The sequence below is a fragment of the Danio rerio genome, chromosome 1 (assembly GCF_052040795.2).
Source record: "Danio rerio strain M-AB ecotype USA chromosome 1, GRCz13ab, whole genome shotgun sequence".
NCBI lineage: Eukaryota > Metazoa > Chordata > Actinopteri > Cypriniformes > Danionidae > Danio > Danio rerio.
In genome coordinates this window covers 48878592-48892500 of record NC_141021.1, presented here as the reverse complement: position 1 = coordinate 48892500, position 13909 = coordinate 48878592, and the positions used below count along the sequence as shown (strand labels likewise).

Genomic DNA, 13909 nt, shown 5'->3' with positions numbered 1-13909 from the left:
AAGTTAAGGTTTGAAACATCTTGAGCAATATAATAATAATAATAATAATAATAATAATAATAATAATAATAATAATAATAAATAAAATTGAATAAAATAAATTGTTAATAAGAAAAAAATAAATAAAAAAATAAAATAAAAATATTAAATTCAATTAAAATACTACATCCTGCATGTGTCATATATGCATATATATATATATATATATATATATATATATATATATATATATATATATATATATATATATATATATATATATATATATATATATATATATATATATATATATATACACACACACACACACAAATATACACACACACAAATATACACATGCACACACGAACACACACAGAGACTGGTCATGTGATCAGTCAGTAGTGGGTATTTGCATGGGTTTGGTCACAGCAAACCATCTAAAGATCACACAGTAACCAATCAAACGCTGTGTCCACAGAGAATACAACAAAGATCAGATTCAGATCAGATAAAGGAGCTGCAGGCCACAGATAACAACAGGATTCACTGGCCTGCTGGCACACATTTAACAAACTAAAGGAATATAAGTAAATAAAATGTAGTAAGAAAAAAGAAAAAGAAGAAAAAGACTCATTCTGTTATTATTAAAAATAACACAAAAGCCACAATATAATAAAATAATTGGTTGCATTATTCATTTAACAAGAACAACAATAATAATAAAATACAAAAATATTATATTTTTATTGTAGTTGTTGTTATTGTTTTTATTGTTATTCGATTTATTATTAGTTTTATCATCATTAATGTTGTTGTATGAATAATATTTATAAAATAATATAAATATTTACATTTATATATTATTATTTATATAACAACAACTATATTATTAATAATAATAATAATATAAAATAAAAATCATCATCATCATTATCATTATAGCAATATAATAATAATAATAATAATAATAATAATAATAATAATAATAATAATAATAATAATAATAATAATACTTTAAAACTGAAATGACAAGTAGTAAATTTGCAAGGATGTGTGTATATAAAAATTCTGACTTCTTTTAAGAAATTCTGAAAATCTCACAAATGTGAATAAAATCTAAAAAAATCTGCCAAACAAAAATTGTGAGATAAACAGTCAAAATAACTTTTAATTTCTTTTATTATTTTTACTTCCAGAAAGCCAACATTACAAAATTGCAATTATTACTAAATTAATTTAATTAATAAAATTGCAATTAATCACAAAAAAACAAAAAAACTCACAACTACAATAAAAAGTAGCTGTTTTTTTCCTAAAGTGGACAGCTACAGTATATCAGTGTGACAAAATTTTGCTCCAACCATGATTTATTTGTGCACATCATTCTTTATGTACATCATTTCTGGCCAACATCTCTGATACACGTTTAATGGTGCGCCTGACTATCATAACATTCATTTCATGCAGAAAGCTTTGCAAAAATAGCCAAATTGACACTCATAATCCAGTTATATCCTGTGGCTTCTACAATAAAGCAGGAAATAAGCTTGAATAAGATAAAAGGCACCTGCAATGAAAAGTCTCAGGAACACAAGGAGCCACCACAGGATATTAGCATGACAACACGTCTACTTTACGACAAAAACAAACAAATAACAACAAAATAAGGATGCAAGAACTTCCTCTGCATGCTCTGAAGCTTAAACTTCCTCTTTATAATTACAGAAAATCCCAACGATCAGGAGAAAAGCAATGAAATACTGTCATAAGATCAGGCATTTCCTTTGAATAATGTGCTGAGTTGTTTACCAAAGGCATGCTTTTCATTTTTTCATGCTTTCATGCATTCCAGTTTGCATTTTTCACCCCTTTTCCTTGGTTGTTTGGATGTTGTTTGATGCCAATGGCACATTCTGCCATCATTAACCCACATTAGTGATGACAGCAGGCACGTTCTCTGGTCTGGGGAGTGATAGACGGACGTCTGGACCGCAGTTGACCAGCGCTTAGCAGCACTCGAGGGACTGTCAAGTCACCACACCCCCTTATCAGCCAGATTTAATCAACACACAAACTCTAACAGAAGCCCAGTGCGTTTAGGAAACTGTGTCTGAATTATCAACACTCACTCCTGACAGAAAAATGGCTTTAAATTCACCCAGTTCCACCAGACAGGAAGACTTCATTACTGCGTCTGTTTATATGGTCACATTTTTCTTAACTTGAGAAAATCAGTGAGGAGACTGGACGCCTAAATTGTCATTATTGCCTTTTTTGTGTGTGTTTCCAGTCCTGTATTCATCTGTGAATATATTTGTGATCTTGGACCACAAAAAAAAACTTAGCACAGGTTTATTAATGACAATAGCCAAAAACACACAGTATTTATATTTGAAATATACAGTCAAGCCTGAAATTGTCCATACCCCTGGCAAATTCTGACTTAATTTATTCTAATGTGTATAAAAGCTGAGAAATATTTTTTTCCACAATGATGCCTCTTAGTTTAATGTTTAATGTTGGCCTAACACTTTTGCACAGTGCTGTATATTATTAATATAGTTCACGGATTTGTTTTAATTAGTCTTTTTATTAAAAACAAACAGAAAATTTTGGAAATATGTACAAAATAAAAACAACAACAGCACAACTTTTTTTCCTCTTCAAGCTGAAACATGTGTTCCCTTGGCACTAAGCACAGCTTCAACTGTTTTGTTTGATTGTCCTGACATTTTCTGAATTAATGTGCTGTGTATAATATCAGGCTTCTTTCCAGAGTTCTTCTTAAGGTTTATATCTTTCTTTTTCTGTCCAGGTGATCTCATACAGCCTCGATAATATTCAGATCTGGACTACGTGGAGGCCATTTCATGACTGTCTGTGTTTCAGCTGTTTTCTTTCTCCAAATAGCATTTTACAGCAATTAGCGAATTATTATCATGCTGAAAATGAAAACTATTACCACTGGAGTCCTTTCCAGAAGAAATGGCATAATGAATTAAAACCTATCTGTACTTTTCAACATTTAAAAGTCCATCAAGTCAGACAATATTGCTAACAACCCTGGTAGAAATGCAGCTCAAACCAGGACAAACAGCGTCTCTCCAACATTTAAAAAATTTGACAAATATTATACAAATGTATGACTGGTTTTCTTGTAAAGGGTCACGTATATCAAATATGCCATCAGTAAAACAACAGATTTAATGTAATTTACTGTATATTATTTATTTAGTTCACAGATTTATTTCCATTACTACATATTATATTTCAAACTACTACAAATGTCAACAAAGTCACTTCGTTTCAAACTGCAAATTAACATTTTCAATGCATAAGTGTAAACAAACAGAATAACACCCAAAAGTCACTAGAGATGGACAAATCAAATGCTTTGCTTACTTCGCTGTTCCAAATCAAACCGTTTATAATAAGAAAAGCCACAATAAAAGAAGCAGAAACAAAATAATAATGCTTAATCAAGCCGAAGAGGAAGAGCAGAAATAATTATAGCAGCCGATTTGTGTCAAAATGTTGGTTCCTCAACCAAATGCAAACAAACATCGAGCAACCAAATGATACCAAGAGGAAGCATCCTTTAATGTTTTCCTCTAAAACAACAGAACAGAATGGCATTCATGCATCTAAAATAGTATAAACTCAGCAAAGTAGCAAGCATTAGGAAACAGTGACTCTAATACACACTGACAGTAAAGCTGAAGGGGGAGACGCTCATAAAGCCAACGAAAATGATGATGTGAAGAGATAATGAGGCAAAGGAGCAGACAGAACATCAAGATTTGTGCAGCAATAAAAAAAACATGTCACTCATCAGTGCTTGTTTTGCTAAATTGATTACTATTGTTGATACGCTGTTAACGATTTTTGTAAATGAGACAGCGCATTTAACTGTAATATGAACTGTATTTTACTGTTGGACAGGTTTGTGGTTTGTTGCTGTATTTTAACGTTTCATTGTGAAAATTACTGTATATTTTACAGTGAAGAAATACAATACTGTAAATACATATAGAGCAAGATAAATGGCGGCATAAATATAAATACAGTGTTCTTGCTGATTTACAGTAAGTTACTGGCGAACCACTGGCTGTAGATTCTAGAGGAAATTGTTAAAAGGATGTATTTGAATTAGTCCATTTTAAATAACATTGACACAGTACATATTTCAAGTAAGAGTAAGTAGGAAAACAAATTTTATAAAAAAAAATCTGAGAATTTTTGTCCAAAATATGCAATTTATTAGAGGTCATTCAATGTTTTTTTTTTTAATTGATAATAAAATCCTTCAACAGTCTGAGAGATCACTAAAAAGGTTTCCTGGAGGTTGTTTGTTGCTTAAAGATTTTGTTAATTTAAAAACATTTGAAGAAATAAAAATGCCGTTAACAACTGCACACTGTAAAATATTATATGATCAATTAGTCCTGATAGCATGTGTTTTTAGTTCCTTGTAACCAGGGCCAAACGGAATCTGCGGACATTTTTTGCTATTTCTGCTGAGAATTTTGGTAAAAATCTGCGAATTTCTGGGGAATTATTTTGGGAGTATCCAGCGGAGTATTATAACTAAAACCTTAATATATTAAATAAAAAGTAATAAATTACTGAATAAAAACGGAATAAATTCAGATTTACACATTTACGGGAAATCTGCCGAATTCTGCGCGCGCAGATTCCGTGTGGGCCTACTTGTAACTTATTAAACTAAGTTAATCATGTTCTAACTTAATTTTATAAATTATGCGAGCTGTTTTAAGTCAGTTCAACATAATATAAGTTCAATGGACTCAAAAGGTTAATTTAATTCAGCTTAAACATTTAAGGCAACCAGGATTATTTTACAGTGTTGGAGCCTATTAGTTCGGATTCAATAACCAATGTTTTATGTGATGTGTGTAATGTGTAATGTGATGCATCATTATATGATTTCAGTTTTGAATATTTTTGTTTTGAATTGTTTACATTTGTGAACTCACATGATTCAAATGTGTTGTTTGGATAAATAATCTCTGCATTTTGCATTGAAAATTTGTACCATGTTAAAAATTGTGTGCTGGCTCTTTAAGAATTGCATCTGTCAAGTCTGACTGCAGTGCGTTCTTTAAGACAGCGGTTTTCTATTGACACAATTTTTTGTTACCGCATTCGTGATGTTTAAAAAATTCGAGATGATATTTTGTTGACTATATTTTTATTTGTTTATGCATCTCTGAGTGAAGATTAAAAGACGACATCTGACAAGAAACAGACTACATAGATTTCTTCATTGGACATGGAGCGATTAAGACTGAAACTGAAACCAAGATGCTCTCTCACATAAACTCTATATTTAACATTTATTAAGCGTAAGAACAATTAGTTACATACGGTCAAAATGACAATTTTTTGCTTAAAGCTGCAAAAATATTCTTTAAATGTTAAAAGCCTTGTTTTCAAATCTAGCAAACATTCAGAATATTTGTTCATTTTGAAACCATTATTCTGGATAGTCAATGCTCTGATCTCTTCATTCTCAAAATAGCTCTAGTCGAGTCAGCTTCAATGCCAGTCTCAGATAATAGCAAAACCCACGCAATAAGAGATCTGCTTGAGTAAACACACACTACAACATGGGCCGTTTTGGCAAAGTATTGCTGAGTATACAACATACAGTATATGAGCTCAGCGAGAGTAGAAATTTACTCAGAGCAAACAACTATGAGTTCATGAGCTGCTTCTTAAACACACACTGACAGCACGATCAAAGATAGAAGACCATATATTCATGGATTAGGGATGCACAATATATAATTTATGCATTAATATCGCAATGTGCAAATCTGTAATAGTCACATCACAGCATCTGCAATGTCAAATTTAGGATATTGTGAAATTATATTCATATCGCAATAAAAAACACAATATCGCAATGTCAGTTTTTTCCAAAATTGTGCAGCCTTAATGTTTACCCATGGCGACCTTAATTTTGGTTCCCATGAGTCTGTGTGCATTCAGGTTTACACACACAAACAAACTTAACTATACATATTTTAGATTAGAATTGATCACCTAGCATTAAACTCTCCCATGATTTATAGTATTTATCCATATTGCCTTATGAATAGCTGCAGCACTCTATGGAGTGTTTTTATGAGGAGTCATCAATCGACCATATTGGAGAGCAGAAAGTAAACAATAGCCCCTTTCACACATACAGACCTTTCCGGAAAATTACCGGCAATTTTCCGGAAAGGTTGTATGTGTGAACAGGCCCTTTTTAAAAAATACCAGTAAATTCGTTCCGGCTATTTTCCGGAAAGAGAAGTTGTAACATTACCGGTAATTTGCCGGAATGCTGCGCTGTGTGAATGCAGAAGGAAGATTCCCGTAATAAGCGCGTCCACGTCTAGAACGTGCTGACGTGAGACACCTGCTTTAGCCAATCAGAACAGTCAGACGCATTCACGTGCGCGCAGTTTATGAGAATAAAAGCCTTTGAATATTTATCCAGACACCTTTAGCTGCTAGATGTTAGTCAGATAATGTTTCTATGTTCCTTTCTAATGCTAACTGTGTAAATAATTATCGATAAAATGTTTATGATAATCCGTTGTTTGTTTACCTTCAAGCTCTGCGTGTGCCCGTGAGCGCCCGTAGCGCCAGCACACACACACATATCATGTACATCTCGACATGCGAAAGTGTTTCTCTATGTTTTCATTGGAGTTGTTCACTATACTGATCCATCCAAAGAGTTTTTAACGCAGTCAAATGTTTACAAACACAAGTGCAGCCGTTTAGAGGTCATTTCTGGTTAATGATGTCAGAATTTACCGGCATTTTGGGATGGATGTGTGAATGCTCTTTTTCGGAAAAATTCCATTACGTCCTCGCCTGTGTGAACAGCGCTTTTTTGAATATACCGGTAAAGTCATTCCGGAAATTTTCCGGATATTTACCGGTATCACTGTGTGAAAGGGGCTAATGTCATTAAACTTGAACACTAAGGGCTCATTCATGCAGAACACATCTTTGCTTCTAAAAACTTAAGGCAACGGTTCGGAATAGTTCAAAAAAAGTGCAGCATAAAGAACGAGCGTATCCGGATACTAGAAACTAGCAACAGTTGCCCCTCCTCAGAGCTCTTCTGATTGGACCACTGCTATGGAACTAACAGTAATGAGCTGCGCTGTGTGGGAAAGTAGATGATTTTTTACCTTTAAATGGTGTCTAAAAAACACTGTGCTTCAAAAGATACAAGATGTGAGTATAACGGACACAAGCGCGAGTTTATATTATAAAACAATATAAAAGTAGCTCATAGGAGAGGAAAAACACATTCTGTGTGAACAGCCCCTAACTGTACGTTCACACCGAAAGCGGCGACAGCGTCAAAGTAGCCGGAAGTCATTCATTTTCAATGAGAGCCGGCGGCGATAAGCGGCGAGGAGCAGCGTGGCGCGTCTTCGCCGGCGTGAGCGTCGAGGAGAGTTGAAATGAAGTCAACTTAATGGTAATGAGCTATGACGCGGTTCGGCGGCAAGCAATCAGAATGAAGACGTCCATCGCTTGATAGCAGTTCAGAGAACACAGACCTGTGAACTTTGGTTCTGACCACAGTTGTTCCCAAGGGTTTGATGATTGCGGTCGCCGGATTTCCAATTATTTCCAATTTTTTCCTACAGGAACATACATTAAATAAGTTACTGGCGAGTTACTGATGTTCATTAATGTTATATAAATTTATCTTAAAAAAGCGGGAATCTCACGCAATGTGACAGTACAAGACAGTACTGCTGCTTCAGGATATTTCAGACATATGGACACATATATTGGATAAATAGAGCAAAGCCACACCACACGCAACTTGATCTTCCATTGTTGTATGAATTTGATAAGAAGTGCGCAACATTTTCACGCTAGAAACATGTTTTATGCAGGAATGTAACTGATATGCTGCAACGGCTCCTTTAAATATGAGATGAATGTAGCGAGTTTTGACGCTCCTTTTTGACGACCTTGGACGCTTGCGCCGCTTTCGGTGTGAACGTACGGTAAGGCTGCTGAAAATGATTATTGTCATGTTTTGGAGTGTGCTGTCAAACAATTAATCATGATTAATAAGCACATACAAAATAAAAGTTTATATTTATATAACATGTGTGCATTATGTACATCAATAAAACATCAAACAAAAATATTTACGTATATATTTATATTCATTCATTTTTCTTGAACTAAGTCCCTTATTTATCAGGGGTCGCCACAGCGGAATAAATCGACAACTTATCCAGCATATGTTTTACACAGCCCTTCCAGCTGCAACCCAGTACTGGGAAACACCCATACATTCTCACATTAACACACACTCATACAATATGGCCAATTTAGTTTACCCAATTCACCTATTGACCTTATTCTGAAATGCGGAAGTGCGCTCGTTTTGTGCGAATGTCTTAGAACTTCTGATTCAGTCGCCTATAGGGGAAATAACTAGGAATAATAAACAAGTCTACAAACAAGTCTGTTCCTGACTATGCATAAAAGCAGAATATTATTATAATGTAACATGAGTTTGCAACATCAAGCGGCAAAAAGAGTGTTTTTTTTAACATTTAAAAATGAAATCACTGAGGCTAACCCCTTAGCCACTGTGTCACCACAACCAGTTATCTCAAAAGAATTTAGCAAAACCAATGAATCAGTTTATTAGTGTCACCCAAATATATTTATATTAATATATAATTCATTCATTCATTCATTTTCTTTATGGCTTAGTACTTATTAATCTGGGGTCACCACAGCAGAATGAACCGCCAACTTATCCAGCATATGCTTTACGCAGTGGATGCCCTTGCAGCTGCAACCCATCACTGGGAAACATTCATACACTCTAATATATAGTTTGTTTTAGATATAAATATTTAATTTATAAATATAAATAAACATTTTCATGCACGTGTGCATTTTTATATATACAAAATAAATATGCACAGCACACATACATGCAGTGTATTATGTAAATACAAGCATATATTTTTGATGTGATTTATGTTTCAACAGCGCTTGTTTTAGGACGTTCTAATTGGTCAGACTAGAAAAAAAAATTAAGCGTACTATAGACTGCGCAAAAGGTTATACTAAATCAAACAGAAGACAGAAAAAAAAAAGATTGTGTCATGATTTTGCCAAGTACAATGTTTTTTGTTGAAAAATGTAATCCATCCCTATTCCCTACCCCTAAACCCAACCAGAACTGTTATTAAAAAATATTCCCAAAATCAGAGGAATAGTTGGATAACATTCATATAGAAGTGCATAAACCTAAAAATAAGCCGAAACTTAACATGCACAGTAAAAGTATCCCTTAATTCTGATTGGAATGTTATGATGAACATAGATGTTTATCCAGGAACATGTCTTGGTAAAATCAGTTTGGAGCAAAAAGATATTTGTGCTTGACCAAACTGAACCAGGATTTCCAGCGGAAGAATCATGACCACATTCATCTTTGATCTTATCAATTCCCATCAAGTACAGTAGGTGAAAAATTAGGCTAGAATCTAATTAAACAGCTTTATCACCTATTCAGTTACCAAAAAGTATTGCACTCGCTCACTATGCCCTCCTATCTATGATTAAGCAGCTTCCACATGCTTTGATTTAGACAGCATAAACAGTCAAAACAATACCTTCAGTAGTACATTAACTTTGCAATACAAGCTGTTGTTTAAATCTGAGTATCGCCAGTATGCATTGTAAAAAATGTAATGACAAAAAGCCAAGAAAACTCATTTTTATGTTGCTTTAACATATTTTAATAAGTTAATCAGGTTTCAACTATTTCTTTTAAATCATAAAAAATGTACCTTAATATTTTCAGTCAGTTTGATTAATGTAAGTTGAGATGACTAGGACAACTATTCAACAAAAAAAATTAAGGCTGCAATATTTTATTATAGTGAACAAAAACTTTACATGAGAGCAAGCCCTCTAATAATTATATTCATTGGCAGTTTGTTAGTGCGCCACCTCTTCTCCCATGAGAGTCGACGCCATAGTTTCATTCTCTAGTGATCAGCAGCACAAATGAACCCATTTGCATCCAGCCCAGCGAAGCCTGAATGGCTGAAACAGCACAACTCTGCACCCACATGCTGGATGCTCAGAGCCAAAATGGCTGACTCTATTTACCGACAGAGGGTCAAGCTTCATAAAGCAGTCAAGCCAATCCAAAACAAACAATGCAGACCAAAACCTAGAGTAGTTTAAGATCAACCCTGCCCTCTGAACCGTGTCCTCATAAACACTATAAGCAAACCTCCCCAACCCCATAGGCAAATAAAGACATGCTCTTGGATCCTCTTACCGCTTGTGTTTTAAGAGATCAGTCTTTCCTTGTTTGATGTTGGCTGTGTTTTCCTACTGCAAAGGTTATGTTCTGCTTGAGGTTAAATCCTCAAGCAGCAGCTCTGAGACATACAGACAGACAGCAGACTGGAGAAACACACACAGGTGCATCTCATTACTACATCCTGGACACTCATGCTCAGTCTCAGGACTAATGGTTTACTTCCAGCTTTACCTACAGATAGAGAAAGATTAGCTGATGAATACACTAAACTGTAGGGCTAGTTGACCCAAAAATTGAAATTGGGTAAATTAGTCACTCTCATGTCATTCCAATTGCATTTGCTGTTTTGTTTTTCATGTTGAACAATGAAGAATTGTTCTCAAACTTTTTCCTTTTAAGAACAACTTGGTTTTCTGTAAAACTCCCCACAAAAAAGTCATGAACTGTAACCTTAAATCCAATAATGGTGTGCATCAACATCTCCACTAAAATTATATAGATTTTTTGGAAACCAAAAATGTATATGAACTATTTTATGATTGTTATTTAAGTTTCATATTTCAGAGCTTGATGATTGAGCTTGTTTCAGAGTTGGTTGCTATTAAAAGGTATTAATAAATAATGTTACTGATTTAAATAAAACTGAAATAAAATATTAATATTCGATTAAATGATTTACTACAAATTAACAAAAATAATAATTAAGAAATTTAAATTGTTATCTTAGCAAATAACTGAAATAAAGGACTAACTTAATTGAAGCTAATGTTATTATATAAGAATATTCTACATTAGGCCACTTTATTAGGTACACCTGTCTAACTGCTCGTTAACGCATATTTCCAATCAGCCAATCACATGGAAGCAACTCAACGTATTTAGTCATGTAGACATGGTCAAGATGATCTGCTGCAGTTCAAACCGAGCATCAGAATGGGGAAGAAAGGTGATTAAGGTGACTTTGAACATGGCATGGTTGATGGAGGAGAATGGCCAGGCTGGTTCGAGCTGATAGAATGGCAACAGTAACTAAAATGACCACTTGTTACAACCGACTTGAGTATTGTTGCTAACCATGTCCATCCCTTCATGACCACAGTGCACCCAGGCTACTTCCAGCAGGAAAACGCGCCATATCATAAAGCGCAAATCATCTCAGACTCGTTTCTTGAACATTACAATGAGTTTACTATACTCAAATCGCCTTCACAGTCACCAGATCTCAATCCAATTGAGCACCTTTGGGATGTGGTGGAATGGGAGATCTGCATCATGGATCTGCAGCCGACAAATCTGCAGCAACTGCATGATGCTATCATGTCAATATAGACCAAAATCTCTGAAGAATATTTCCAGTACCTTGTTGAATTTATGCCACAAAGGATTAAGGCAGCTCTGAAGGCAAAAGGTGTACCTAATAAAGTGGCTGATGAGTGTAGGTTACAACGTAAGAGTATAGGACTGAGTGTCGCTCAGACTAACCGGTCAACTTGTTTATTGGTGTGTGTTTATTTTATGAATTTCCGTGTTTCCAATTGGGTTGTTTGAGGCGGAGGTCATGTGATCCTCCTTGATTAATTTAACCTGCAAGAGTTGGCAAAGACAGCATAGTGAGATATCAATGCAGACAAATGTAAAACGCACCTGAATATTTTACTGCTGGTTATCAGGCTAACACAGTAATATTGTTTTACTGTATATTCTTTTGCTTATTTGATGGCCTTTTGATTATGCTGTGTGAAACTGATTGATTGGTTTGTCTTGCCTTTAGTTTTCAAGGTGTTCATCAGTATCTGGGAAGTGTGGACTGTTTTAATTATCAGCGGGTAGTTACATTACAAATGCAAAATTATTAAGATTTTAATTAAAAATATAACCTAAAACAAATAGTAAACCAAAATAGTGATAAATAAAAGAATAAAAATAATCCTAAAATGAAAGTCCTGATGGCTACTATTAAGTATCAAATAAATAATTATTTCAAAATGTCTACGGTTAAGCAGTGTTGTGTTTTTCAATAAAAAAATAAACTATATATTCAAATTGAAGGTAACTACACCTTTAAGTGAAATGTGGGCTGCTTAATCCCTGCGGGCAACTGAAAACATTGCGCTTGTTAAATCTGACCACCTACAGTACAGTACAATCACACATTCAACACATTCTCAAATCATAGATGTATTATCCTCACCCTGAAAACATCTCATAATCATCACTGCCAACATCACCACCCCGACACTAAACCCAACAATGCACCACAAAAACATCCTCTTATCTCTTTAACACACGACAAACACTCAACTTACAGATCAGCCCATCAGAGGAAACAAGGAACCGGTAGAAACTTTCCATCTCCTCTAAAGGGATCTTCACCAGGTTCTCCGGGGGCTGCAGGTGCGACCCCGTGTCCTCCATCAGAATCATTTCACCTCAGTCTGTCATTTCCCTCATGCTGTCACATCCAGCCTGTCCTCATATCATCTATGTTCACTCTCTGAAAGCTCACGGTGTGTGTGTTTCTCTGTCAGGTGAGATTGTGGAGGCAGGAGTGTGACGGTTTGTTTAGCCACGCCCATATCTGATACAGGCCACGCCCCACACAATACACAAACACAATGCACTGCTGTCTACAATCTCACCTGGGACTTCAGAGGCAATGTTCCATTCATTTGCATCATGGATAGACACACACACGTATAGTGTTTTAAGGTCTTAAAATTAGTTCTTAAAGAGACAGTTCACCTTAAAAATGAACCTTATCTTTTACTCACGCACTAGTGTTTCTATACTTCTATTAATTTCTTTCTTCTGTTGAACACAAAACAAGATGTTCTGAAGAATGCTGGGAAAATAAACAGCAACTGATATCCATTGTAAGAACAAAAATACTATGGAAGTCCATGGCTGTTTGTTTTAACAGAAATAAAAGATTTGGAACAAGTAGAATTTTCATTTTTGGTTGAAAAACTTTTCATTTTTGTTCATTGACTCATGCGCTCTGCCAAAAATAAATTTCAAAACATCAACAAAACCACCACCAAAATAACAAAATCAGTCATCAAAGTTCTTTTGAATGTGGTAACCATCTCATAAAAATATACTTAATATTTTACTTAAACATGCTACATTGCCAACTCTGAATACTTTAAATGCATTTTGTATCATGTTTTAAGTAATTGTTTTTCACGGTTTCATTTTGAATTATTATTTATGAATCAAGTCTCAATGGAAGAAGAGATATCCAAAGAAATGAATAAATAAATGACAAAACAAAAAATAAAGGAATAAATAAATAATTAACTTTTAAAAATAAAACATAAATAAAAGATATGAATAAATAAATAAATAAATGAATGAACAATGACAAAATAAGTAAATGAAGGAATAAATAAACAAATAAATAAATAAATATTTTAAAATAACAAATAAATAAAAGATTTGAATGAATAAATAAATGAATGAAGGAATAAATAAATAAAGACATAAATAAATAAAGGAATAAATAAATAAATGACATGAATGAATGAATAAATAAATAAATAAATAATGACAAAATGAATAAATAAATAAATA

At 34.0% G+C, this 13909-nt stretch overlaps 1 protein-coding gene across 33 annotated transcripts in view; it reads right to left on the bottom strand.

The window, feature by feature from the left end:
• Positions 1–13909, bottom strand: part of mcf2la (mcf.2 cell line derived transforming sequence-like a) — a 139993-nt gene that overhangs the window by 106309 nt on the left and 19775 nt on the right. For 7 of the 33 annotated variants that reach the window (XM_087237607.1, XM_087237613.1, XM_087237621.1 and 4 more), the window contains exon 1: positions 12643–12851. The exons of 21 other annotated variants lie outside the window; for them this stretch is intronic. In XM_087237607.1, the coding sequence (XP_087093733.1) occupies positions 12643–12760 (118 nt within the window). In that variant the 5' untranslated portion in view covers positions 12761–12851. Of the gene's footprint in view, positions 1–10351; positions 10500–12642; positions 12852–13909 lie in introns of those variants that run through there. 5 more of the 33 variants (XM_087237619.1, XM_087237636.1, XM_087237629.1 and 2 more) reach the window with 1 other exon arrangement.